Genomic DNA, 27158 nt, shown 5'->3' on the forward strand with positions numbered 1-27158 from the left:
GGTGCAGGGGTCGGAGGCCAGACCACGCAGGAAGGAGGGGGCCCGGCCAGAACTGCCGAGACCCCCAGCCGCTCTGGACTCAGGGGCTCCGTGCCTTTAGCCACCAAGAGCGGGGCAGGCTGCGGGGTGCCCGGGAGAAGCCAGATCCCGCTCATTTTACACCCACTAATTAGATCCCGCCGCCCGCCTGGGACCGCCTGGGACCGCTGCACTGACGGGGAAACTGAGGCACGGTGTGAGTAAGGCGGGGGAGGGAGTCGGCGCCTCCGAGCTGGGCGCGCCCCGCATCCACCCGGACACCAGACTCCCGCGTGGCCTCTGCTCCTGCTCCGTGCACGGCGGCATCTGGGGAAACCGGGCTGGGCTCCTCCGTCCCCTGGAAGCTGTTGTAAGTTTTAGATAAATGTTACTGCCAGGCACGAGGAAAGTGGATCCTTGATTACCGGCGTTGAACAAATGGTTGCACCGCGTTCCCCGCGGTAGTTGGAGTGTGTGGTTGTGAGTGAGAGGGGAATGGGCACCGAATCTTACCTACAAAATGCCTAAATTCGCAAGCAATTAGGACACAGACGTCTGAAAGTCTGATTAAGCGATAGGAATTCTAATGGTCCGGGATCCAAATGAGACCCAGCCACTGTTAGCAGCCTTCAGTTTTGTCCTGTTGCCCGTAATTACCCCAAGGTGAGGAAGAAGCACTGAAGCAAAGGCACGAGCATCACTTTCAAAAAGAAACTGCCTGGGGCACTCCTTCCTTCAGACTCCCCTTGAAAATATTCCCTCATTTCATTCAAAAGGAGTTAACTTTTCTAAACTAAGTGGTGCTGGTAGAAGATGCTACCTAAGTGTTGCAGTAATTCTTGAAGCTCTTCCAGGACATCTTGGCCTTCCTCTGTTCCCTCCCCTTCCTGCTATTTTGCAGACATATCCACTGGGGAATTGTACGGCAGGAAGGCTGATTTTATTTAGCTGGACCTTGATTCTTGGTTTGCACAGTACCTGGGTCCAGCCTGCAGCCCTTGGGTCCAGGTAAGTTCATTAGGAAAGGATTTCTTTACATTCAATTTAAGGCATCTAGGTTCTAAAACAGCGCTTATATTATCTGTGGGATAACCCTGCTTAGTTATTTGCAAAATAGTCAGATGTCTATAGAGTTTTGGGTAGGAAAGGGGTATGCTGCTTTCAAAATTCATTATTGAGGAAGAGGCCAAAGAGGAGATAAAAGCAGATTTTGAAATTCTTCTGCTAGAACTCTGCAGCTGGCTGGGAGAAGAGACAAAAACCATAGAATAAGTCATGAGAATAATGGGCTTTTTTTTTTTTTAGATGTAGTCTTGCTCTGTCGCCCAGGCTAGAGTGCAGTGTCATGATTTCAGCTCACTGCAACCTCGCTTCCTGGGTTCAAGCAATTCTCTGCCTCAGCCTCCCGAGTAGCTGGGATTACAGACATGCACCACCACGCCCGACTAATTTTTGTATTGTTCGTAGAGATGGGGGTTCCACCATCTTGGCCAGGCTGGTCTTGAACTCCTGACCTTGTGATCCAACTGCCTCGGCCTCCCAAATGCTGGGATTACAGGTGTGAGCCACCACACCTGGCCTATAATGGACCTTTTTCAGAGAGCTGTCTAGAGAAGCTTATAGATTATTTTGCACAAATTTTAATGTGTACTTTTTTTTCCTGATCAGGTTCATCATATTCAAATTGTACACATTTTCATTTTTTTGGCTATGCTAATTTACAGTGCAGGAAAAAATAAGTGTCAAGATATGTTGAAGAAGAAATGTATAAAGTGTATACTATAGAGAGTGCATGGAAGACAATATATTCGATGAGGGCACCCTAGAGCTATTTGGACTCTTAGAGTGTCAGATCTGGGAGGGCGTTAGTTCATCCTTTCCAGTGCATACAGGAGGAAGCTGAGGCTCTGAGGTTTCGAAACCCAGTAGATATCACTCAGCTGATTTCTAGCAGGTTTGTATTAAATCTTAGCATTGGAGAGTTAAGAATCTAGAGGAGTGGCCAGGCGCGGTGGCTTACGCCTGTAATCCCAGCACTTTGGGAAGCCGAGGCGGGCAGATCACGAGGTCAGGAGATCGAGACCATCCTGGATGACATGGTGAAACCCTGTCTCTACTAAAAATACAAAAAAAAAAAAATAGCCAGGTTTGGTGGCAGGCGCCTGTGGTCTCAGCTACTCAGGAGGCCGAGGCAGGAGAATGACGTGAACCCGGGAGGCAGAGCTTGCAGTGAGCCGAGATCACGCCACTGCACTCCAGCCTGGGTGATAGAGCAGGACTCAGTCTCAAAAAAGAAAAAAAAGAATCTTCAGGAGTGTTAACCTTGCCTGTTTAATTAAGGACATGATGTTCTTGGAGAAAATTAATCAGGAAGAGGGCACTGGGTGACCATTTATCAAGAGATTCTTTAGCACAGGACAGATATAGGTAAAGTATAAGAGAATGAGCCAGAAATAAGTGAGCTAAATAAGAACCTACTTTGGGGAGACTAAAAACATTAACTTCAAAGTTATTTGCAGTCTGTGTCCCTTACCCCGACCAAGCCAGTTTGTCAGGCTCATGCAGTCACAGTATTCCCCAGAATGATGGCCTCTATTTTCTATACATTCATACGATATGAATGTGTAGGGATCTTGTCTTGATCTGTCTAAGGCAGTGACTGTTGTCGCTTTTTACATATATTACTGGGAGGGTTGTAGGCCCAGGGAGTCCCCAGCGGCTGTCACTGGCTGACTACAGATGTCTGCAAGCTCCTCACTTCTGATGAGCGGCCACACCTTGGGCGGCGCACGCCTTGTGTTAGTCAGGATGTGGGCTCAGCTGTGTGTTGCAGAGACCCCACGCACCAGTGGCTTACACAAGGTAGAAGCGATTTCTGTTTCACGTGCTCATGTCAAAGATGTGCTGGCAGGACATCGGAGGCCAGGGGTTTCCTGTCCCCAAATTGTTGCCCTCCTTCAAGGAGTCCCACACGGTTCACCTCGCCATGCACACCCCCACACAGTAAGCGGGCAAGGGCACCCCCTTACCCTTTAAGGCCGGTCATTGCATACAATTACACGCCTCCCTTTTGCTCATTCCCATGGCCCGTAATCTGGTTTCATGATCATATCCAGGCTGCAAGGGAGGTTAGGGAGTGGCCAGCTAAAATTTCTATTACTATGGATGAAGGGGAGAAGAGGTGTTGGAGATAACTAGCAACTCCATGAAAGCACTGACAAGGATCAGAGTTGATACCCAGTCACCTGGTAATGGTCCACACACAGTTGGAACTAGGATAGTATTTCTTGCATGCCTGCATTGATTCATCCAACAAATACTTGACTGAAAATAAGGCACTGAATAAGGCAGTGAAAATAAGGAAGTGGAAAAATGCAGTCACAATCTTCATAAAGCTCTAACCCAGGTTGGTGCCTCCTAAGTGATCACTAGTGTAGGTGTGGTGCAGAGTAAGTGGGGACTGGGGAGAACAGTAATTCAGAGAGAGAGAGGAGGTGATTGCAGGGAAAGGTGGGAGACAGAAGAGGCTCCTAGGTCTTTCCAGAAGGCACTCCTTCTGGAAGAAGACCAGACCCAGAAATTCAAAGTTGACAGTGTAACTGTAGTTGAACTAATGAAACTGAGAGTCCAACCCATAGCTTTGTGAGAGGCACAAATGTTATTTTTTATTTTTCAAAATAACATTAATATAATTTCTTCTATATTCCTTGTGCAAATCCTCAATGTTCTACATTAAAGAAGGGCTAAATAGGAGGTATAAACTTGCTAAAATTTCTTATTAAAAAATAGTGCCAAGCTGGGTGTTGGCCATGTCTCTAATCCCAGCTATTCGGGAGGCTGAGGCAGGAGGACCACTTAAGCCTAGGAGTTCAAGTCTGACCTGGGCAACATCATGAGACTGTATCTCTATAAACAAACAAACAAATAAATAAAACAGAAATAGTGCCACAACTTACTTTGCTGTGTATTGGGGAGAACGCATATTAGTTAATCAAAATCATTTGCTGAAGGTTGTCTCCATGCTGTATAAACAAGCTAGATAAAATCTGACTACATCAAGTATGCAAAGCTAGTGGAAGAATTACGGAAGAGTAACTGTTTGCTTTCAGGCTGGCTCCTTCTGCCCTGGAGAGCAAATTGGAGTTTAACCTGACACCTTTATGATCTTCGGATCATTTTATTCCTGGAATAGTTGTACTCCACCTTTTGAAAAGTTAAAATGAAAATTATAGAACCCTCGACAAAGTTTGGTTGATGGAATTTAGATTGGACTGCTTCCAGCCCCTTCTGAGTTTAACAAAGGAAGCTCGAGTATATTCTTCATGGAATTTGGCTCCAAGAAAACTCAACTCAATTTCCTGGAATGGAGCGGATTTGTGACTTCGGAGGGAAACATCTGCATTTCCTTTTCCAAAAATCCTCCCTTTGCGTTAGACTGCACCCTGTGACATTTCCACCAGATGGCAATACAGTCTTCGGATGGCAGAGAGTCTGGCTGGTTTTCACAATCTCTAGAAATATTTGTGTAGGCACTAGAAAAAAGCATTTTTTATAAATGAAAAGCTCCCATAACCGCCCCCCATTCTAAAGCAACCATCTTTATTTGCATATATTTACTTCGAGTTTTGTCAATATTCCTACAGTCATAAGTACATTTGTAATGTGCATGGCATTTTAGTCTACTGTTAAAATTCAGCACGACGTATATCATTTACATATTTCTACGTGACCTTCATAATTATCGCAGCAGTTACACACTATTACACATAGTAAACCCTTCCCCTATTGTTAAATATTATGTAGTATGCACTTTTCACCTGTTACAGATAATGCGGCAGGTAATGTCACACAATTGGCACACAGTTTTGGAATATTAGGAAGAATTTTAGGGATAGGAATATAAGGTGAAAGACATAGATGTCTTTTGCTCTTTAACTTTTCCAGAAAGATGTGCAGATTTACATGGCTATCAGCACTGTGAGAGGATCTGGGTTCTGACCAGTTGCACTAGGCCCACGTTTTTGTTTTGTTTTGTTCTAATCTACAAGTCAGGTGCAGGGGCTTTTGCCTGTAATACTAGCACTTTGGGAGACTGAGGCACGAGGATTACTTGAGCTCAGGAGTTCAAGACCAGCCTGGGCAACAGAGTGAGACCCAGTCTCTCCAAAGAAAAAAAAAGAAAAAAAAAAATAGGCAATGGCTCGTGCCTGTAATCCCAGCACTTTGGGAGGCCAAGACAGGCAGATCACCTGAGGTCAAGAGTTTGAGACCAGCCTGGCCAACATGGTGAAACCCTGTCTCTACTAAAAATACAAAAATTAGCTGGACATGGTGGTGGTGCCTGTAGTCCCAGCTACCTGAGAAGCTGAATTGCTTGAACCTGGGAGGCGGAGGTTGCAGTGAGCAGAGATCAGCTGTTGCACTCCAGCCTGGGCCATAAGAGCGAAACTACATCTCAAAAAGAAAAAGAAAAAAAGAAAATTAGCTGGGTGTGGTGGTGCATGCCTGTAGTCCCAGCTACTTAGGAGGTTGAGGCAGGAGGATTGCTTGAGCTGGGAGGTCGAGACTACAGTGAGCTGTGATTGCATGATTGTACTTCAGCCTTGGTGATGGAGCAAGACCTTGTCTCCAAAAATTTTATATATATATATATCCTAAGACATCTCCCATGATACATTAATTCCATTCAACAAGTATTTGTTCAATCTGCTGTTCCAAGTTTAATATTGAGTGCTAGGAAGACAATAATGAGGAAATACAGTCGGGCAGGGAGTCAGATTCTTCCTCCTACATTATATAAACAAGTGTCAAGCCCCTGCCATGACAGGCGCCATGTGGGAGAGTAACATGCTGCTCCGCAGCCCTGAGTGGGAGCGTTGCTGAGTCAGGAGGCAGGAGGCCCGGCCATCCACGTTTCCTCTTCCTTCCAGGCCTTGCGTTTGCTGCTCCCTCTGTTTGGAGCACTGTCCAAGCGTCGTCTTAGTCCTGCTGTGGGGAAACTGCATGGATCACCTGGGGTGGGGGCAGTGTCTACAGAGGAAGGGACTTGAAAACGCACTTCTCCCGAACTAGGTGATGTTTTCTGTGTGTGTGTGGCCCTTCTTCACAGTGGCCTCCTAGAAGAACAAGAACCTGACTCAGAATACCTCTCATTTCAGTAAGACTGCTTGGAATGCTTTACTTTTTTAAAAAATTTAATTTAAGTGTTTAATGTGGTAAAAAATATATAACATAAAACTTACCAGCTTCACCATTTTAAGGACACAGTTCAGTGGCATTAAGTACATTTTCTTTGTTGTGCAACCATCACCACCACCCATCTCCAGAACTCTCTTAAAATCCCAGACAGAAACTCTGTACCCATCAGACAACTCCCACTTCCTTCTCTCTTCACCCCTGGCAACCACCATCCTACTTTTTCTTTCTATGAGCCTGACGGCTGGAGAAACTTCTTCTTTTTTTTTTTTAATTGTACTTTAAGTTCTGTGGTACATGTGCACAACATGCAGGTTTGTTACATATGTATACATGTTGGTGTGCCACACCCGTTAACTTGTCATTTACATTAGGTATATCTCCTAATGCTGTCCCTCCGCACTCCCCCCACCCCACAACAGGCCCGGTGTGTGATGCTCCCCTTCCTGTGTCCACATGTTCTCATTGTTCGATTCCCACCTATGAGTGAAAACATGTGGTGTTTGGTTTTCTGTCCTTGCGATAGTTTGCTCAGAATGATGGTTTCCAGCTTCATCCATGTCCCTACAAAGGACATGAACTCATCCTTTTTTTATGTTTGCATAGTATTCTGTGGTGTATAAGTGCCACATTTTCTTAATCCAGTCTGTCACTGATGGACATTTGGGTTGGTTCCAAGTCTTTGCTATTGTGAATAGTGCTGCAATAAACATACGTGTGCATGTGTCTTTATAGCAGCATGATTTATAATCCTTTGGGTATATGCCCAGTAATGGGATGGTTGAGCCAAATGGTATTTCTAGTTCTACATCCTTCAGGAATCACCACACTGTCTTCCAGAATGGTTGAACTAGTTTACAGTCCCACCAACAGTGTAAAAGTGTTCCTATTTCTCCACATCCTCTCCAGCACCTGTTGTTTCCTGACTTTTTAATGATCGTCATTTTAACTGGTGTGAGATGGTATCTCATTGTGGTTTTGATTTGCATTTCTCTGATGGCCAGTGATGATGAGCATTTTTTCATGTGTCTGTTGGCTGCATAAATGTCTTCTTTTGAGAAATATCTGTTCATATCCTTTGCCCACATTTTGATGGGGTTGTTTGATTTTTTTCTTGTAAATTTGTTTAAGTTCTTTGTAGATTCTGGATATTAGCCCTTTGTCAGATGGGTAGATTGTAAAAATTTTCTCCCATTCTGTAGGCTGCCTGTTCACTCTAATGGTGGTTTCTTTTGCTGTGAAGAAGCTCTTTAGTTTAATTAGATCCCATTTGTCAATTTTGGCTTTTGTTGCCGTTGCTTTTGGTGTTTAAGTCATGAAATCCTTGCCCGTGCCTATGGCCTGAATGGTATTGTCTAGGTTTTCTTCTAGGGTTTTTATGGTTTTAGGTCTAATATTTAAGTCTTTAATCCATCTTGAATTAATTTTTGTATAAGGTGTAAGGAAGGGATCCAGTTTCAGCTTTCTACATATGGCTAGCCAATTTTCCCAGCAACATTTATTAAATAGGGAATCCTTTCCCCATTTCATGTTTTTGTCAAGTTTGTCAAAGATCAGATGGTTATAGATCTGTGATATTCCCGAGGGCTCTATTCTGTTCCATTGGTCTATATCTCTGTTTTGGTACCAATACCATGCTGTTTTGGTTACTGTAGCCTTGTAGTATAGTTTGAAGTCAAGCAGCATGATACCTCCAGCTTTGTTCTTTTGGCTTAGGATTGTCTTGGCAATGCGAGCTCTTTTTTGGTTCCATATGAACTTTAAAGTAGTTTTTTCCAATTCTATGAAGAAAGTCATTGGTAGCCTAATGGGGATGGCATTGAATCTATAAATTACCTTGGGCAGTATGGCCATTTTCACAATATTGATTCTTCCTATCCATGAGCATGGAATGTTCTTCCATTTGTTTGTGTCCTCTTTTATTTCGTTGAGCAGTGGTTTTTTCCTTGAAATTCTCCTTGAAGAGGTCCTTCACATCCCTTGTAAGTTGGATTCCTAGGTATTTTACTCTCTTTGAAGCAATTGTGAATGGGAGTTCACTCATGATTTGGCTCTCTGTTTGTCTGTTATTGGTGTATAGGAATGCTTGTGATTTTTGCACATTGATTTTGTATCCTAAGACTTTGCTGAAGTTGTTTATCAGCATAAGGAGATTTGGGGCTGAGACGATGGGGTTTTCTACATATACAATCATGTCATCTGCAAACAGGGACAATTTGACTTCCTCTTTTCCTAATTGAATACCATTTATTTCTTTCTCCTGCCTGATTGCCCTGGCCAGCACTTCCAACACTATGTTGAATAGGAGTAGTGAGAGAGCGCATCCTTGTCTTGTGCCAGTTTTCAAAGGGAATGCTTCCAGTTTTTGCCCATTCAGTATGATATTGGCTGTGGGTTTGTCATAAATAGCTCTTATTATTTTGAGATACATCCCATCAATACCTAGTTTATTGAGAGTTTTTAGCATGAAGGGCTGTTGCATTTTGTCAAAGGCCTTTTCTGCATCTATTGAGATAATCATGTGGTTTTTGTCTTTGGTTCTGTTTATATGATGGATTATGTTTATTGATTTGCATATGTTGAACCAGCCTTGCATCCCAGGGATGAAGCCCACTTGATCATGGTGGATAAGCTTTTTGATGTGCTGCTGGATTCGGTTTGCCAGTATATTGTTGAGGATTTTTGCATTGATGTTCATCAGGGATATTGGTCTAAAATTCTCTTTTTTTGTTGTGTCTCTGCCAGGCTTTGGGTATCAGGATGATGTTGGCCTCATAAAATGAGTTAGGGAGGATTCCCTCTTTTTCTATTGATTGGAATAGTTTCAGAAGGAATGGTACCAGCTCCTCTTCATACCTCTGGTAGAATTTGACTGTGAATCTGTCTGGTCCTGGACTTTTTTGGTTGATAGGCTATTAATTATTGCCTCAATTTCAGAACATGTTATTGGTCTATTCAAGGATTCAACTTCTTCCTGGTTTAGTCTTGGGAGGGTGTATATGTCCAGGAATTTATCCATTTCTTCTAGATTTTCTAGTTTATTTGCGTAGAAGTGTTTATAGTATTCTCTGATGGTAGTTTGTATTTCTGTGGGATCAGTGGTAATATCCCCTTTATCATTTTTTATTGCGTCCATTTGATTCTTCTCTCTTTTCTTCTTTATTAGTCTCGCCAGTCGTCTATCAATTATGTTGATCTTTTCAAAAAACCAGCTCCTGGATTCATTGATTTTTTGAAAGGTTTTTTGTGTCTCTCTCTCCTTCAGTTCTGCTCTGATCTTAGTTATTTCTTGCCTTCTGCTAGCTTTTGAATGTGTTTGCTCTTGCTTCTCTAGTTCTTTTAATTCTGTTGTCAGGGTATCCATTTTAGATCTTTCCTGCTTTCTCTTGTGGACATTTAGTGCTATAAATTTCCCTCTACACACTGCTTTAAATGTGTCCCAGAGATTCTGGTATGTTGTGTCTTTGTTCTCATTGGTTTCAAAGAAATCTTTATTTCTGCCTTCATTTCGTTATGTACCCAGTAGTCATTCAGGAGCAGGTTGTTCAGTTTCCATGTAGTTGAGCGGTTTTGAGTGAGTTTCTTAATCCTGAGTTCTAGTTTGATTGCACTGTGGTCTGAGAGACAGTTTGTTATAATTTCTGTTATTTTACATTTGCTGAGGAGTGCTTTACTTCCAACTGTGTGGTCAATTTTGGAATAAGTGTGATGTGGTGCTAAGAAGAATATATTCTGTTGATTTGCAGTAGAGAGTTCTGTAGATGTCTATTAGGTCCACTTGGTGCAGAGCTGAGTTCAATTCCTGGATATCCTTTTTAACTTTCTGTATCGTGGATCTGTCTAATGTTGACAGTGGTGTGTTAAAGTCTCCCATTATTATTGTGTGGGAGTCTAAGTCTCTTTGTAGGTCTCTTGGTTTATGAATCTGGGTGTTCCTGTATTGGGTGCATATATATTTAGGATAGTATATATATTTGAATTGATCCCTTTACCATTATGTAATGGCCTTCTTTGTCTCTTTTGATCTTTGTTGGTTGAAAGTCTGTTTTATCAGAGACTAGGATTGCAACCCCTGCTTTATTTTTCTTTTCCATTTGCTTGGTAGATCTTCCTCCATCCCTTTATTTTGAGCCTATGTGTGTCTCTGCATGTGAGATGGGTCTCCTGAATACAGCACACTGATGGGTCTTGACTCTATCCAATTTGCCAGTCAGTGTCTTTTAATTGCAGCATTTAGCCCATTTACATTTAAGGTTAATATTGTTGTGTGTGAATTTGATCCTGTCATTATGATGCTAGCTGGTTATTTTGCTCATTAGTTGATGCAGTTTCTTCCTAGCATCGATGGTCTTTACAATTTGGCATGTTTTTGCAGTGACTGGTACTGGTTGTTCCTTGCCATGTTTAGTGCTTCCTTCAGGAGCTCTTGTAAGGCAGGCCTGGTGGTGACAAAATCTCTCAGCATTTGTTTGTCTGTAAAGGATGTTATTTCTCTTTCACTTATGAAGCTTAGTTTGGCTGGATATGAAATTCTGGATTGAAAATTCTTTTCTTTAAGAATGTTGAATATTGGCCTTTACTCTCTTCTGGCATGTAAAGTTTCTGCCGAGAGATCCACTGTTAGTCTGATGGGCTTGCCTTTGTGGGTAACCCGACCTTTCTCTCTGGCTGCCCTTAACATTTTTTCCTTGATTTCAACTTTGGTGAATCTGACAATTATGTGTCTTGGAGTTGCTCTTCTGGAGGAGTATCTTTGTGGCATCCTCTGTATTTCCTTAATTTGAAAGTTGGCCTGCCTCGCTAGGTTGGGGAAGTTCTCCTGGATAATATCCTGAAGTGTTTTCCAACTTGGTTCAGTTCTCCCCAACACTTTCAGGTACACCAATCAGACGTAGATTTGGTCTTTTCACATAGTCCCATATTTCTTGGAGGCTTTGTTTGTTTCTTTTTACTCTTTTTTCTCTAAACTTCTCTTATTGCTTCATTTTATTCATTTGATATTCAATCACTGATACCCTTTCTTCCATCTTTTCTAGATGCTTTTTTATTGTTTCCCAAATTTTGATCTTTTTTTATTTATTTATTTATTTATTTTTATTTTTTGAGACGGAGTCTTGCTCTGTCACCCAGGCTGGAGTGCAGTGGCTGGATCTCGGCTCACTGCAAGCTCCGCCTCCCGGGTTTACGCCATTCTCCTGCCTCAGCCTCCTGAGTAGCTGGGACTACAGGCGCCCGCCACCTCGCCCAGCTAGTTTTTTGTATTTTTAGTAGAGACGGGGTTTCACCGTGTTAGCCAGGATGGTCTTGATCTCCTGACCTTGTGATCCACCCGCCTCGGCCTCCCAAAGTGCTGGGATCACAGGCTTGAGCCACCGCGCCCGGCCCCCAAATTTTGATCTTATTAAGAGCATTTAATTGTTTCCACAAATCCTTATGTTTAGCTCCTAGAGTGGGCCATATGATTTGAGGTTGAGGTGCCACTATACTGCCATGGTTCCAGATAATGGGAACTTTTGGTATACTTCTTAGCATTTCTGCCATCTGACCATTTTGTTCAGATCATCTGAACATAGTGTGGCTGTGGCACACAGACTGAGAGGTGCAATTCAAGCTAAACATCGTCTTAGGAGACCGATCAATAATGATTCCATAGGAATCGTTGTGCAGCACCTCTGCCTGTTCTCCAAAGCAATCTTCCTAAACAAGTACATTCATTTTTGCTAACTGGGTCCAATCCTGTTTACAAATAGATTTTTAAGGGCAGTATGCCTCAATTATAGGAGCAGATTTATTATAGTAAATACTGAGATCAGAACGTGTGTGTAACTGTGTCAGAGTGGCTGCATCCAGGCATTATTACCAGCCCTTATTGAAGGAATATTCACGTCAGTGGTGATAACCACTACCATAGCTACCATTAAATTATTCATTGTGACTGGTTGTCCCACTTTACTCAGGTTTTCTTTTGCCATCTGTGACAGCTTCTTGATCTGTCTCCAGGTGGGTGGCTGTGCTCGATGGGTGTTGCTCATGACAGTTGGGGGTCCTCCTCAGCGTCATCTGGCTCATGATAAGGTTTCAGGTGTCTTGATGGTATCCAAATCGGCTGTTGATTTTGGCCTGGAGAAATACAAGCATAACCTCTACCCCAAGTTATTATTTTACCTATTTCCCAACTTCTTGTTATTGGATCTTTTCAACAAATGATGCTAGATTCAGTTGTGTATAGACTGTACTGTAATCCCTATTTCTCCTCCTTTTTTGTTTTTGTAATCAGTTGTTGTCCTGTATGAAATCATAACTGAGCATTTTCAATTAACTGTGTGGAATGAACCACGTATGAAGAATCAGAAATCACATTAATAGGCATATCAAAAGCAGTCGATACCTCAATTACAGCTACAAGCTCTGCTTTTTGAGCTGAAGTATATGGCATCTGGAAAACTTTACTTTTTGAGCCAGAATAAGTTTTACCATTACTAGACCCATCTGTAAAAACATTCCCGGCACCTTCAGTTGGTTTAAATTTAGTTATTTTAGGGAGAATCCAATTAGTTAATTTCAAAAACTGAAACAGCTTTGTTTTAGGAAAACGATTATCGAGAATACCCACAAAGTCAGCTAAATGGGTTTGCCAAGTAAGACTATTTATAAAAGCTTGCCGTATTTGTGCCTTCGTGAGAGGAACAATAATTTTTCCAGGATCATATCCATGTAATTTAACAAACTGAGTTCTCCCAATTCCTATCATAGTAGCGATTTGATCTAAATAAGGAGTTAAAGTCCATGAATTAGTATGTGAAAGAAAAAGCTACTCTACTAAGTCCTGTTCTTGAGCAATAACACCAGTAGGCGAATGCTGAGTTGAAAAAATTAGCAAATCTAGAATCTTCTCTGGATCTGTTCTATTTATCTGAGCCTTATGGACTTGCTTGTTAATCAGCTGTAACTTGACCTCAGCCTCCTTTGTTAATTGCCGAGGGCTAGTGAGACTAGGATTTCCTCTAAGGATAGAAAACAGATTACTCATGGCATAGGTAGGAATGCCTAGAGCAGGTCGTATCCAATTAATACCCCCTAGTAATTTTTGAAAATCATTTAATGTTTTTAATTTATCCGTACATACGATTACTTTCTGTGGCACAATAGTAGTGTCATTTACTAAGGTCCCCAAGTAGGAGCAGGGAGTAGTGATCTGAATTTTGTCAGCAGCTATAATTAAACCAGTGCAAGAAATTGAATTTTGCAGGTGATCATAACATTGGAGTAATATTTCTCAAGTGGGAGCAACACAAAGTATATCATCCATATAGTGAATAATGTAACACTGTGAAAATTTTTTACGAGTAGGTTCAATTGCTTGCCCCACATACGTCTGGCAAGTAGTCGGACTGTTTAACATGCCCTGTGGCAACACTTTCCAATGATAACGCTTAGCAGGTTGCAGGTCCTTTACTGCAGGAATTGTAAATGCAAACTGTTCAGTCTTGCTCAGCTAAAGGGGTAGTAAAGGCCGAGACGGGCGGATCACGAGGTCAGGAGATCGAGACCATCCTGGCTAACACGGTGAAACCCCGTCTCTACTAAAAAATACAAAAAAAAAAAACTAGCCGGGCGAGGTGGCGGGCGTCTGTAGTCCCAGCTACTCGGGAGGCGAAGGCAGGAGAATGGCATGAACCCGGGAGGCGGAGCTTGCTGTGAGCCGAGATCCGGCCACTGCACTCCAGCCTGGGTGACAGAGCGAGACTCCGTCTCAAAAAAAAAAAGAATTAAAAAAAAAAAAAAAAAGAAACAATCTTTTAAATCTATGACTATTAAAGGCCAATTTTTTGGAATTATAGCAGGAGAAGGCAATCCTGGCTGTAATGCTCCCATAGATTGTATAACTGAATTGATGGCTCTTAAGTCAGTTAACATTCTCCATTTTCCTGAGTTTTTTCATAATTATGAAAACTGGAGAATTCCAAGGGGAAAATGCTGGAGCTATGTGCCCATTTTCTAATTGTTCAGCAACTAATTTCTCTACAGCAGCTTCCAGTTTCTCTTTACGTAGCGGCCATTGTTTTATCCCAATTGGCTTATCTGTTAAGCATTTTAAAGGTATAGCTTCTGGAGGCTTAACAATGGCCACCATCAAAAATTATTTCCTAATCTTTGGCAGGAACTTTGTTTTTCCGCTTGAAGCAGTTCTTTCAAACCTTGCAGATTTTTTTCTAGTCCCATAGGGACATACCCCATTTCATGCATTGTATGTTGACTTTGAGGGTTATGTAATTGTTCTGGAATTAGAACGTGTGCTCTCCATTGTTATAATAAATCTCTTCCCCATAAATTTATAGGTACAGAAGTTATAATTGGTTGAATAGTCCCAGGTTGTCCTTCGGGCCCCTCACAATGCAAAATATAACGACTTTGATATACTTCAGGGGCTTTACTGACTCCAACTATGTTAAATTGAGCGGGTTGAACTGGCCACGTGGACGGCCCGTGCTGTAGAGAAATGATTGAAATGTCCGCTCCTGCATCTACCAAACCTTTAAATTTCTTTCCTTGAATAGTTATTTCACAGGTAGGACGTTTGTCAGTAATTTGATTTACCCAATAAGCTGCTTTGCCTTGTTTATTTGTGCTTCCAAATCCTCCTGTTCATTTAATTTCACTTTTTCCCATTCCCACATAGGGCACAATCAGGAGCCGTGCTATGTGCTCTCCTGGCTCTGCTTTCCAGGGAACAGAAGTAGATACAACAGTTTGAATTTCCCCATTGTAATCTGAATCAATGACCCCTGTATGTATTTGTACACCTTTTAAACTTACACTAGACCTTCCTAGAAGTAATCCTCTTGTCCCTGTTGGCAGGGGTCCACAGACTGCTGTTGGGACCTTTTGCAGGGGTTCCCCAGGCAGAAGGCTCACAGCTTTTGTGCAGCATAAATCTACTGTGGCACTGCCGGCTGTGGCGGGGGACAGACATTGTACAGGGGTGAGGGAATGGCCTGAGCTGGAAATGCCCTGGTTTAGAACGGGTCCCGGGATGGGCCCTTCATGGCGTTTCCCAAAATCGGGTTCCCTTCTTTATCAAACTTAGAGTGACACCGACTAGCCCAGTGTTTTCCTTTTTTACATTTTGGACATATTTCAGGATCAGCAGTTTTCTTTTTTCCCCTATCTGGTGGCCTGACTCGCTGATTTTTTCTGCATTCTTTTTTAATATGACCATGCTTCCCACAGTTAAAACAAGCTCCAGGAAATGGAGTATTTCCTTTATCCACTCTCAGTCCTGCCATTGCCTGTGCCAACAAGGTAGCTTTATACAGATTACCTCCGATACCATCACAGTCCTTGATATAATCAACTGAATGTGCTTTCCCTCTGATAGGTCACAGAGCAGCCTGGCAATCAGGATTAGCATTGTTGAAAGCTAATAACTGCAACACTATATCCTGAGCAGCCAAATCTGCATCACCTTTTTAAGAGACTCCTGTAACCAATCTATAAAATCAACATATGGTTCTCTTTGTCCCTGTTTTATAGCACTAAAGGAAGGGTATTGTTCCCCACCTGAAGTGACTTTTTCCCAAGCTCTAATGCACACTCTTCTAAGCTGTTCTATGGCCTCATCCTGCATGACCAGTTGTGCATCTAAACCAGCCCAGCTGCCAACCCCCAAAAGTTGGTCTGCAGTTATATTAATGGGAGGTTGGGCCTGGGCATTGTGAGGAACCTGAATGGAAGCTTCATCTGCCCACCAAGTTTTAAACTGTAAGAACTGAGCAGGAGTTAGACAAGCTCAAGTAAGAGTATCCCAGTCAGTAGGAATCACCTGACTGGAAACAGTAATATTCTTTAACAGTCCCATTACAAAAGGAGAACCTGGTCCATACTGATTTATTGCTTGTTTTAATTCTTTGAGTAATTTAAAAGGAAAAGGCTCAAATGTAGCTGTAATATTTCCCTGTTGATCTGGGGAGTGTATTCTAACAGGGAACTGCCAAACCTCTAAATCACCCTCTCGTCTAGCTTGCTGAATTCCTGCCTGAATAGAACTAAGAGTGGTCACTCGAGGCGCCACTCGAACAGTCACTGGGGCAACTACTTTTTGCCCAGTGTCCTCCAGAAAAGAAAAATCTGGGGGGTCGTTTTCTTCAAAATAATGAGGGGTGCAGAAGGGTAGAGATGAACCTCTCCTTCCTTTGCCATTTTAGCTTTAGTTGGCAAATAAACATGCTCTGCAACCTCTTCTGTTACTTCGTTACACTCTTGTTCCTCCTCGTCATCAGTGTGAAAAAGTTCCAAGGTGAAATGAACCAGACCCCACCCCTGTCCCATTGTTACCCTGACGCTTCGGAGCTCCCCTTCTTACTCACCACAGGGATTGCTGCTTTAAGAGTATTCGGGTGTCCTCCAGCTAGTTTTCCATTCCAACCATCGCTCTGGCCACCCTTCGACCTGGATTCAAGCCCCCACGAATGGACGCCACTTGCTGAGACCAGCTCAGTCGGGGAGACCCTAACCCAGAGGCGCTAGAGGAATTAAAGACACACACACAGAAATACAAAGGTGTGAAGTGGGGAATCAGGGGTCTCACAGCCTTCAGAGCTGAGGGCCCCGAGCAGAGATTTACACACATATTTATTAATAGCAAACTAGTCATTAGCATTGTTTCTATAGATATTAAATTATCTAAAAGTATCCCTTATGGGAAATGAAGGCATGAGCCCAATTAAATGAATAGGTTGGGCTCATTAACTGCAGCAGGAACACACCCTAAAATACACAGATCGCTTATGCTTTTGTTTGTAGCTTAAGAATGCCTTTAAGCGGTTTTCTGCCCCGGGCGGGCCAGGTGTTCCTTGCCCTCATTCATGTAAACCCACAACCTTCCAGCTTGAGTGTTAGGGCCATTATGGACATGTCACAGTGCCACAGAGATTTTGTTTATGGCCAGTTTTGGGGCCAGTTTATGGCCAGATTTTGGGGGCTTGCTCCCAACAGTTACCTTCCAAGGACAATGTCATTCTGGTTATAACCAACTTGCTCCCCTGCCCTGAGCTTTCTGTCCAAGTCTGTCCAGGTGTGGGTCTGGGGCAGGGGACAGCTCACCCATTTCCCACTGTATGGAACAGAGGCTGTGTCCTGGGCCTCAGCAACAAAGGTTTCTCCTTTGGTTTTCTGTTTCCCTCTTTCAGTTCAGAGTCTGTCATCTGAACCATGAGGATCTGGTGGTTTCTGCTTGCCATTGAAATCTGCACAGGGAACATAAGCTCACAGAACACGTGCAGGCAAGGGCACCCTGGCATCCCTGGGAACCCCGGTCACAACGGTCTGCCTGGAAGAGATGGACGAGACGGAGCGAAGGGTGACAAAGGGGATGCAGGTACTCACCTAGTGGCTTCGGCTGCCTTTCAACTTCTCTCTTCATTCTTTTCATCTCATTCACTCATCATCTGTGTGGCTTTTCACCTACCCACTCACACCCCATCCATCCACCCACCCATCCACCCAGCAACACTCGCTGGGGCCTGACCCCATTCATCCATCCACCCATCTGCCCAGCAACACTCACGGGGTCTGCTCCATGCCAGACTCTGTGCCAGGTGCTGGTGGAGAGCACAGGGTTAGATCGCCATGACCCCTGCCCTCCTGGGCTCTCATCTCTGACACCACAGAACATTTTCAGTAGTATACGATGTCATGGATCCTCCCACCTCAGGTGACAGGTATGATGGATTTTTGGCAACACGAGGCCAATAGAGAGATCTGATCATGAATTACTTGGCAGCAAGCAGCCAGCTGCAGTGCAGGTGAGAGCTAATACTGCATCGTGCCATGAAGCAGGAGATGCGGAGTGACAGATGACACAAAAGGAGACGAGAATCTGAAGCCATAGAGCTGCTGCTTACGTATCTATGACCTAGGTTGGGACCCTGTCCCTGGGTCTGGGGATCTGGGGACAGGATCCAGCCTCTGGGAGGGAGATTTGCCAAAGCCAGGAAGTCTGAGTGGTTTCCATACCAACAACCAATAGACTTGGTTTCTGAATGGGGTACCATTCTTGAGCCCTGGTCTTGACCATAGGATCACATATCTAAGATTTATGCAGAATGATCCATCTGGGTTAAGGGCACAGTTCAGTGGCATAACAAAGAAAATGTCAAAACTTCTATGGACCTTTTTAAAGGCAAATTTTTGTTTCTAACATGTCTCCGCTTATGGCATTTGGTGGCCTGATGGTTTTTTGAATGGGCTGGATGAAGTCAAGGGTCCCCAGGAAGCAAGTTTATTTCTTTGGAACCACCATCCTGCACATGTGCTCTGTGAGGTGTCTTCTCCTGGCTCACATCTCCAGCTCATTGACACTGCTCCAGTGCCCTGTAGCGAACAGCCCAGTCCAAATGAATAGCAAAACCTTACCCTTAATGAAATCAGGTCTTCTGCCCTCACACTGGGGCCACAGTGGGGGGGGGGGGGTGGTGGTGGTGGTGTATGTGTATGTGCACATTGTATTTCTGAATATGTAGGATTTTCATTTTTTAATTTTTGTTATAAAATATTACACACAAAAGGAGATAAATAGGTGATAGATAAAAAATAGAGGACTAAGACAAACACTCCTATATTCAATACCAAATTTCTCCACCTCTTCCCTGTCTAATTTCTCTCCTCTTTGCTCAACAATGTCCATTCTGTCAAGTTTCACATACTTCTTACAAGCAAATTATATACCTATTTTTTCTATGTAGTTCATAGGTATTATATATAATATATATTATTTCTTAGAAGGATATTCATTCACATTGCTCACACTAACATTTTACTTCATTTTCATCTTATCATCTTAAAGTATATTTTTGTGTATGTTTTATAATAAACATATTTTTTCATATACTACCTGTTCATAATTTAGGAACACATAAATGTCTACTGATTGGGGTCTGTGTTCATGCTTTGTGAGTTGTGGTTGTATGATCATGAAAGCTCTGAGGCCACTGCTCTAGAGAATGGGAGAAATGAGAGCCAAGCAGGAAACAAAAAGAGGGAAGGAGAGGAAGACACAGGGGAGCAGCCAGTGGAGGGGAGGGGAGGGGAGCGCAGGGAGAGGCAAATGTAGGGAAGAGCCCCCTCCATTCAGAGGCCCCATACTGACCAAGGCCCCACTCAAGAGTGCTGATGTCCCAGGAGAACAGACACTGTGATAGAAATAAGTCTGCCTGTGTCAGTCCTGTCTCGGGACCTGCAAGCCGGCCCAGGCTGCTCCTGTCGCCCCTCAGTCGGGTCAGTGGGACTGAAGTATGGGAGTCTCTGCTGCTTTGTGAGAAGCCAGAATCTGGGGTGAGCCATGGCCCAGTGAGCACTCTACTGCCATGGCCAGAGCCATCTTCAACCTGCTGACGGACAGCACGCCGACCTGGGGCTCAGGGGGCCTGTTCTGAGCACAAGGACTTGAGTGTGGTACGCAGAGCCCCGCTCACCTGATGTTCTCTGCCAGCTTGATTGGTGGCATTTCCCCCAGTGTAAGGCACTGGAGAGATTTTTCCAGAACTCTCTTTTCTATCTTGGGATAGTGTCACATAACCATAGTCATCTGTGTTTTCATAGGAGGCTAGTAAATCTTCCGTTCTACTCTCCTCAAGAGTAATGGAAGAGAAACAGAGTGAGGAAACCTACTCACACCTCCAACATTCAGACCATGTCCCAAGTCCTTGTCACAGGAGAGGAACACAATCAACTGTGACAGTCAGTCCCCATTGCACACACTCCCTCCTCATCCTGTCTTGCTGTGCGCTCTAGGCATGTCCTGGAGATGGACGCTTGGGAAGTCACTCAGTTCCTTTCTTAGATCACTTATCCCACACAGCTCAGCACCCCAGATGCCCGCTTATGCCTGCCTCTTTCCACCTGCACTCGTGTGGAGGACAGAGCACCCCTCACGGTGGGGGTCACTCCCAGACTCTCCAACACATATGGCCGATGGAGACCAATGGCCAGAAAATCAGAAACGGAATTTCAACTCATGCCTGTTTTCTTCTTTTCCACCTAGGAGAACCAGGACGTCCCGGCAGCCCGGGGAAGGATGGGACAAGTGGAGAGAAGGGAGAACGAGGTTAGAAGTTCCTATTTATGGTGCTCTAATTCTGAGCTGTCGAGTATTTAACAATAACTATTAAGTGTTTGCCATGGACAAGTCCTCCATGCTGATTATAATCTTACAATAAAGGCAGCACAGTTCTTAATCTCCAGAGGGAGGATTCTGCAGGGATTGGCAGGCTTTGCAGAGGGCTGGGTAGGAAATATCCTCAACTTCGCAGGCCATACGGATCTGTCAGCACTACTCAACTTCCCCTTGTAGCTAAAAGAAGCTGTAGATGCTCCATAAATAAGCGTGGTGTGTTCCAGTGATGCCATATGTGTGAAGACTGAAATGGGAATTTCACATGGTTTCCATGTATTGTGGAATATTATTTGTGACCATTTAAACATGCAAACCATGGCCGAGCACCATGGCTCACACCTGTAATCCCAACACTTTGGGAGGCCCATGTAGGAGAATCGCTTGAACCTAGGAGTTCCAGACCACCCTGGGCAACATAGTAAGACTTTGTCTATACAAAAAAAAAAAAAAATTAGCTGGGCATTGTGGCATGTGCCTGTAGTCCCAGCTGTTCAGGAGGCTGAGATGGGAGGATTGCTTGAGCCTGGGAGGTTGAGGCTGCTATGAGCCATGATCTTGTCACTGCACTCTAGCTTGGGTAACAGAGCGGGTGACCCTGTCTCAAACCAACCAACAAACAAACAAAACCCAGAAAAACAAAAAAACCATGTAAACCATGTTTGTTTAGCTTGTGGGAGGGAGGCTGAATTTGGCCTATGGTTGTAGTTTGCTGAACCTTGAACCTTGCAGTGGATGAGCACTGAGGAGTGAGACTGAGTTTTTGACTTGGTGCATCTGGCAGCACTGCATGGAGGAGGTGGCACTAGAACTGGTCCCTGATGGATCCCCGGGATGTAGTCACAGCGGCAAACTCGTGTCATCTTCACTTTATGCTTTTCATGTGCTGACTCACCGAATGCAACATCCCCAGATACTAGGTAGTTTTATCACCCTGGTTCCGTAGGTGAGGGAACAGAGGCATGAAGGATCACTAGCTCATCTGACGTCCTGTGTGCACATGTGCTAGGGACCTGGCATTTAACCTCAGAGTCCACACTTGCAACCACGGCTCTTTGGGATGGGTGGGGGTGCAAGGAAGCAGCAAGGTCTCTGTGGACGATGAACTGCTGGTGGGATGGATGGGTTGGGGCTGGGGTTGGGCAGGAGAGGGCAATGAATGCCTCGATGCAGGCTTTATTTTATGTTCACTCCAGGGAGGGGCTTTTTAGAGGATGTCACATGACTAGGGTTGAGTGTCAGTTAATCCACCTGTCTCTGCTCTGCAGAGTGCTTTCTGTATGGATTGACATTATTTCACAGCCAGCATGTTAGACTTAGATGATAGGGTTGTAACTTCTAACATGAACCCTGACACTAACTTAGTAGACAATAGTCAAAAGGTCTGTTGAGATGTGTGTGTGTGCGTCCATGTGCACACACTTGTGTAATTGGAGTAACTGACTTTCATTTATTTTATTTTTTTTTTGAGACAGGGTCTTACTCTGTTGCCCAGGCTGGAGTGCAGTGGTTTGATCACGGCTCACTGCAGCCTCAACCTCCTGGGCTCAAGTGATCCTCCCACCTCAGCCTCCCAAGTAGCTGGGACTACAGTTGTGTGCCACCGCGCCTGGCTAATTTTTGTATTTTTTGCAGACATGAGGTTTTGCCATGTTGCCTAGGCTGATCTTGAATTCCTGGACTCAAGCAGTCTGCCCACCTTGGCCTCCCAAAATGCTAGGATTACAGGTGTGAGCCACTGAGCTGGGCTGGAGTAACTGAAATTTATTTTCTTATTTTTATTTTTTATTTATTGTTTTAGAGTTAGGGTATTGCTGTGTTGGCCAGGTTGGTCTTGAACTCTTGGCCTCAGGCAGTCCTCCTGCCGCGGTCTCCGATGGTGCTAGGATTACAGGTGTGAGCCACTACACCCAGATGGAGTAATTGAATTTTAAACTCTGGGCATATACTGAACCTGTGCATTACTTTGTTTCATTTGTGAGCTCGATTATAGAAAAACCAAAGTTGTTCACAAGGGAATCTTTCACAAACCATCTCTTTGTTTGCTCTTTCTCTATTTAGGAGCAGATGGAAAAGTTGAAGCAAAAGGCATCAAAGGTGATCAAGGTTCAAGAGGATCCCCAGGAAAACATGGCCCCAAGGGGCTTGCAGGGCCCATGGGAGAGAAAGGCCTCCGAGGAGAGACTGGGCCTCAGGGGCAGAAGGGGAATAAGGGTGATGTGGGTCCCACTGGTCCTGAGGGGCCAAGGGGTGACATTGGGCCTTTGGGCCCAACTGGTTTACCAGGTTCCATGGGACCTATTGGAAAGCCTGGTCCCAAGGGAGAAGCTGGACCCGTGGGGCCCCAGGGTGAGCCAGGAGTCCGGGGAATAAGAGGCTGGAAAGGAGATCGAGGAGAGAAGGGGAAAATTGGTGAGACGTTAGTCTTGCCAAAAAGTGCTTTCACTGTGGGGCTCACGGTGCTGAGCAAGTTTCCTTCTTCAGATGTGCCCATTAAATTTGATAAGATCCTGTATAACGAATTCAACCATTATGATATAGCAACGGGGAAATTCACGTGCCACATTGCTGGGGTCTATTACTTCACCTACCACATCACTGTTTTCTCCAGGAATGTTCAGGTGTCTTTAGTCAAAAATGGAGTAAAAATACTGCACACCAAAGACGCTTACATGAGCTCTGAGGACCAGGCCTCTGGCGGCATTGTCCTGCAGCTGAAGCTCGGGGATGAGGTGTGGCTGCAGGTGACAGGAGGAGAGAGGTTCAATGGCTTGTTTGCTGATGAGGACGATGACACAACTTTCACAGGGTTCCTTCTGTTCAGCAGCCCGTGACAGAGGAGAGTTTATAAATCAGCCACACCATCCATCAGAATCAGCTTGGTGACGAACTTTTTCAGATGGTTTTACTTCACTAATTCCTCCAATTATTACAATAATCATAAAAAGGTGAAAATGGAAAAGTTATTCCCAAAACTGATTCTGTGTAACTTACTATCTTTCCAGGAGTAACTATTGAAAATAGCTGCATTTATTCTAATTTATTTCACATTTCTTATTCCTATTATCTGAAGAATCCTTTGCCTGTGTTTCTTGTGGGAAGAGTGTTTTAATATCATTTGAGTGCTCTGAGGAGTCATGTGAAGATGTATCCCTCATCTGTGTTTCTGAGGACAGTAAGGGGAAAGAAAAGGGAAATCTTTATTCCATTTAGTACTAGTAACAGCTTTAAGTTGGTGATGCTGTCACACTCCAGAAAGCTGTAGACACTGCTCATTTTGTCTTTTTTTTAACAAATTATTTTTAAGTTCTGGGATACATATGCAGAACATGCAGGTTTGTTACATAGTAAACATGTGCTGTGGTGGTTTGCTGCCTCTATCAACCTGTCACCTAGGTATTAAGCCCTGTGTGCATTAACTATTTGTCCTGGTGCTCTCCCTCCCACTTTGGCCATTTTCTAACCTAGGTTTTAATCACCATTCCATCCAACAAATCATTGTTTGATCATTATTTGCCAGACGTGGATCTCTATTTGTTTTCTAGGATTGCCCAAATAAAGTACGCAAAGTGAGAGTCTTTAAACAACACAAATGGACTTTCTCAGTTCTGTAGGCTGGAAGTTTGAGATCACCGAGCAGCAGGGCCATGCTCCCTCCAAAGGGGCTGCAGGAGGATCTGGCCTTGCTGCTTCCAGCTCCTGGCAGCTGGTGGCAGCATCACTCCAGTCCCCGCCTCCATCTTCAGGTGGCCGTCCTCCTCCTCCTGTATCAGCCACATTTTCCTCTTCTTACAAGGACAGCTTCCCTAATCTAGTATCACCCATCTTTATCATCTCTGCAAACTCCTTATTTTCAAATAAGGTCACATGTACAGGTACCGAGGGTTAGGACTTCAGCATCTCTTTTGGGAGATAGAGCTAACAACTTCTACCAAGGACCCCTGGACCGACCCACTGGCCCTTTCACTGGCCTAGAGAGCTCCCCTCTGGAGGACACTACAACTGCAGGGCCCCTTCTTTGCCCCTATCCAGCAGGAGGTAGCTAGAGCGGTCATCGCCCAATTCCCAACAGCATTTGGAGTGTCCTGTTTAGAGCGGGGATTGAGAGGTGAAGCTGGCTGAGCTTCTGGGTCTGGTGGGGACTTGGAGAACTTTTCTGTCTAGCTAAAGGTTTGTAAATGCACCAGTCAGCACTCTGTCAAAACGGAGTGCACCAATCAGCACTCTGTGTCTAGCTAAAGGTTTGTAAATGCACCAGTCAGCACTCTGTCAAAACGGACCAATCAGCTCTCTGTAAAACAGATCAGTCAGCTCTCTGCAAAATGGACCAGTTAGCTCTCTGTAAAATGGACTAATTTGCAGGATGTGGGTGGGGCCAGAAAAAGGACTAAGAGCAGGCCACCCTAACCAGCAGCAGCAACCTGCTAGTCCCCTTCCACACATTGTTTTGTTATTTGCAATAAATCTTGCTGCTGCTCACTCTTTGGGTCCATGCCACCTTTATGAGCTGTAACACTCACCGCGAAGGTCTGCAGGTTCACTCCTGAAAAGCCAGTGAGACCACAAACCCACCGGAAGGAATGAAGAACTCTGGATGTGCTGCCTTTAAGAGCCGTAAGACTCACTGCAAAGGTCTGTGGCTTCACTTCTCAAGTCAGCGAGACCACGAACCCACCAGAAGGAAGAAACTCCAGACACATCCGAACATCAGTAGGAACAAACTCCGGACACACCATTTTTAAGAACTATAACACTCACCACGAAGGTCCGCGCCTTCATTCTTGAAATCAGCAAGACCAACAACCCAGCAATTCAGGACACAATACTAGAACATTCCTATGTGTTAACAAGGCAACCACGAGGGACGTGCCAGAGAGAAAGGGGAAGTAATTCATGGATGGAGTGAGAGATCTGAGGAGAGAGAAATTTGAATGGGATCAAAACCACAGGCCAAGGAGACATGACTTAGGAAGAAGAACAGCCAAAAAGAAACAAGCATATGTGGGTTTGAGGGACTTTACTGAATCATAATAAAGTGAATTTCAAGGAGTTTCTACCCATGAGGGGGCCAGGCCAGGGAAGGGTGTGATGACGTCAGGGATTCAAAAAACATCCTGGCTCTTCCTCAGCTCTCACTCAGCCCTCAGAGCGGTGAGCCCACCCTGCTTCTGTCCTTCCTCCTCTCCCTCTTTCCTCTGTCTCTGCCGTTCTCTCTCTCATTCCCTGTCTCCCTCTCAGTTGCTCCCTTTCTCTTTCTCCCTCACTCTGTCGCTCTCATTTACTCTCTTTTCTTCTCTTTCCCTCATTTTCTTTCCCCCTCATTCTGTGTCTCATCCTCTCCCTCATTCTCTTTCCCCCTCATCCTGTCTCTCTCATTCTCTCGTTCTCTTTGCCCCTTATTCTGTCTCATTCTCTCATTCCCCTTTCCCTCATTCTCTTCCTCCCTCTCAATATCCTCGTCTTCTCTGGCAAAATTACCCTGCTAATAGCTCGGGGTGTCTGAAGGTACTGAGAGGCTCAGAACTCCCTCTGACTGGGTCTTTCCACTTCAAATTTTCAGTTCCATGACAAAGTGCTGGAGTTGGGCAGACAACCACCACACCCTCCCCTCCCACCCCCTAGGGCCAACTTGCCCTGAGTCCTTAGTCCAGTGGCGTGTTGGGGGGAATTCCACCAGGGTTCAGGCCCTGGACTGGAGCTGGGTGAAGAGATCCCATAAAGTCCTGCCCTGGGGGCCAGCATCCAGGGGCAGAGACAATCATTAATCAAAAGCACCAAGGAGGGTGAAGTTACCGCTGTGATCAGGGCTGTGAAAGAAAGGAATATGGGGTCTGAAATCGGGGCAGTGGGGAGGGCCGGCAGCCACCTCCCAGGGAAGAGGGCGTTGAGCCGGGCTTCCGCAGCTGAATAGGTGGAGGGAAGGCCTGCGTTGGGGGCAGAGCACCAGGCCTGGTCCAGCCCAGGAGTGGCAAGTAACTCCTTGGGGAGGGAGCGGGGTCCATGCTGGACCAGGTCAGGTCCGTAAGTGGGACCTCCGGGGGCCTGAGGGTGAGGAGGGCTGGAGAGGCCAGGGAGCCTGCAGTCTACTCAGCCAAGGAGGGGTCGGGGGAGGAGGGGTCTCCAGAGCCACAGGGAGCGGGGAAGAGAGCTTGTGTTTGGTGGGGAGGACGGGATCAGATCTACGTTTCTGTAAAGACCCCTCCGGCTTCACATAAACACAGACTGCACCGGCTTTCCACATCTCACTTGGTTCTTTCCTTCTTAAATGAACCAGCTTGTGTGAGAGAGGATGACGGCTTATTTAATTTCCTAGCACTTACCACCAACAGCCAAATAATTTATTTTCTATCTTCTTCCACTAGAAAATCATTTCCAAGATTTATGTATGCTTTGTTCACTGTTGTATCTCCAGCACCTAGGACCAAGTCTGAGATTTGTTAAGTGAACTTATAGGAAGCCATTGGTTTGGGCTGAGCTCCCGCAACAGACCCAACAGAGCAAACCAAAAATGGAGTTACTCCTGCCAAACATTCATGACGCCAAACTGAAACTAAGTTGTTTATTTGACCTTCCAAGAGATCAGGGGAGAGAGAGAGAGAATAGCCAAATCCCAAACAGGCGGGTTTTAACAAGCAGGAAGAAGCCCCCTCTTCTTTAACCTTTTAGAGAAAAGTTACTTTCTAATAACCAACCCGCCTTCTGCTTCCTGTTTCTGTTTTCCTCAGCCTTTTTCTGTTTATAAAGTCAACCCCTCTGCTGGCCTTATCAAAACACT

The 27158-nt window shown here is 44.7% G+C and overlaps 1 protein-coding gene across 2 annotated transcripts; it reads left to right on the forward strand.

Annotated features, from left to right (window-relative positions):
- C1QTNF9 (C1q and TNF related 9) lies at positions 1-25892 on the forward strand. 2 transcript variants are annotated; one of them, XM_008021735.3, is made up of 4 exons: positions 1-1026; positions 17403-17590; positions 20255-20317; positions 22445-25892. In XM_008021735.3, exons 2-4 carry the CDS (start codon positions 17425-17427, stop codon positions 23215-23217), a joined length of 1002 nt encoding a protein of 333 aa, XP_008019926.1. In that variant the 5' UTR covers positions 1-1026; positions 17403-17424; the 3' UTR covers positions 23218-25892. The 2 variants fall into 2 exon arrangements, with proteins under 2 accessions (XP_008019926.1, XP_072869010.1); XM_073012909.1 differs by lacking the exon at positions 1-1026 and adding an exon at positions 15216-16773.
- The last annotated feature ends 1266 nt before the right edge of the window (positions 25893-27158 follow it).

Source organism: Chlorocebus sabaeus, chromosome 3, assembly GCF_047675955.1.
Source record: "Chlorocebus sabaeus isolate Y175 chromosome 3, mChlSab1.0.hap1, whole genome shotgun sequence".
Taxonomy (NCBI): domain Eukaryota; kingdom Metazoa; phylum Chordata; class Mammalia; order Primates; family Cercopithecidae; genus Chlorocebus; species Chlorocebus sabaeus.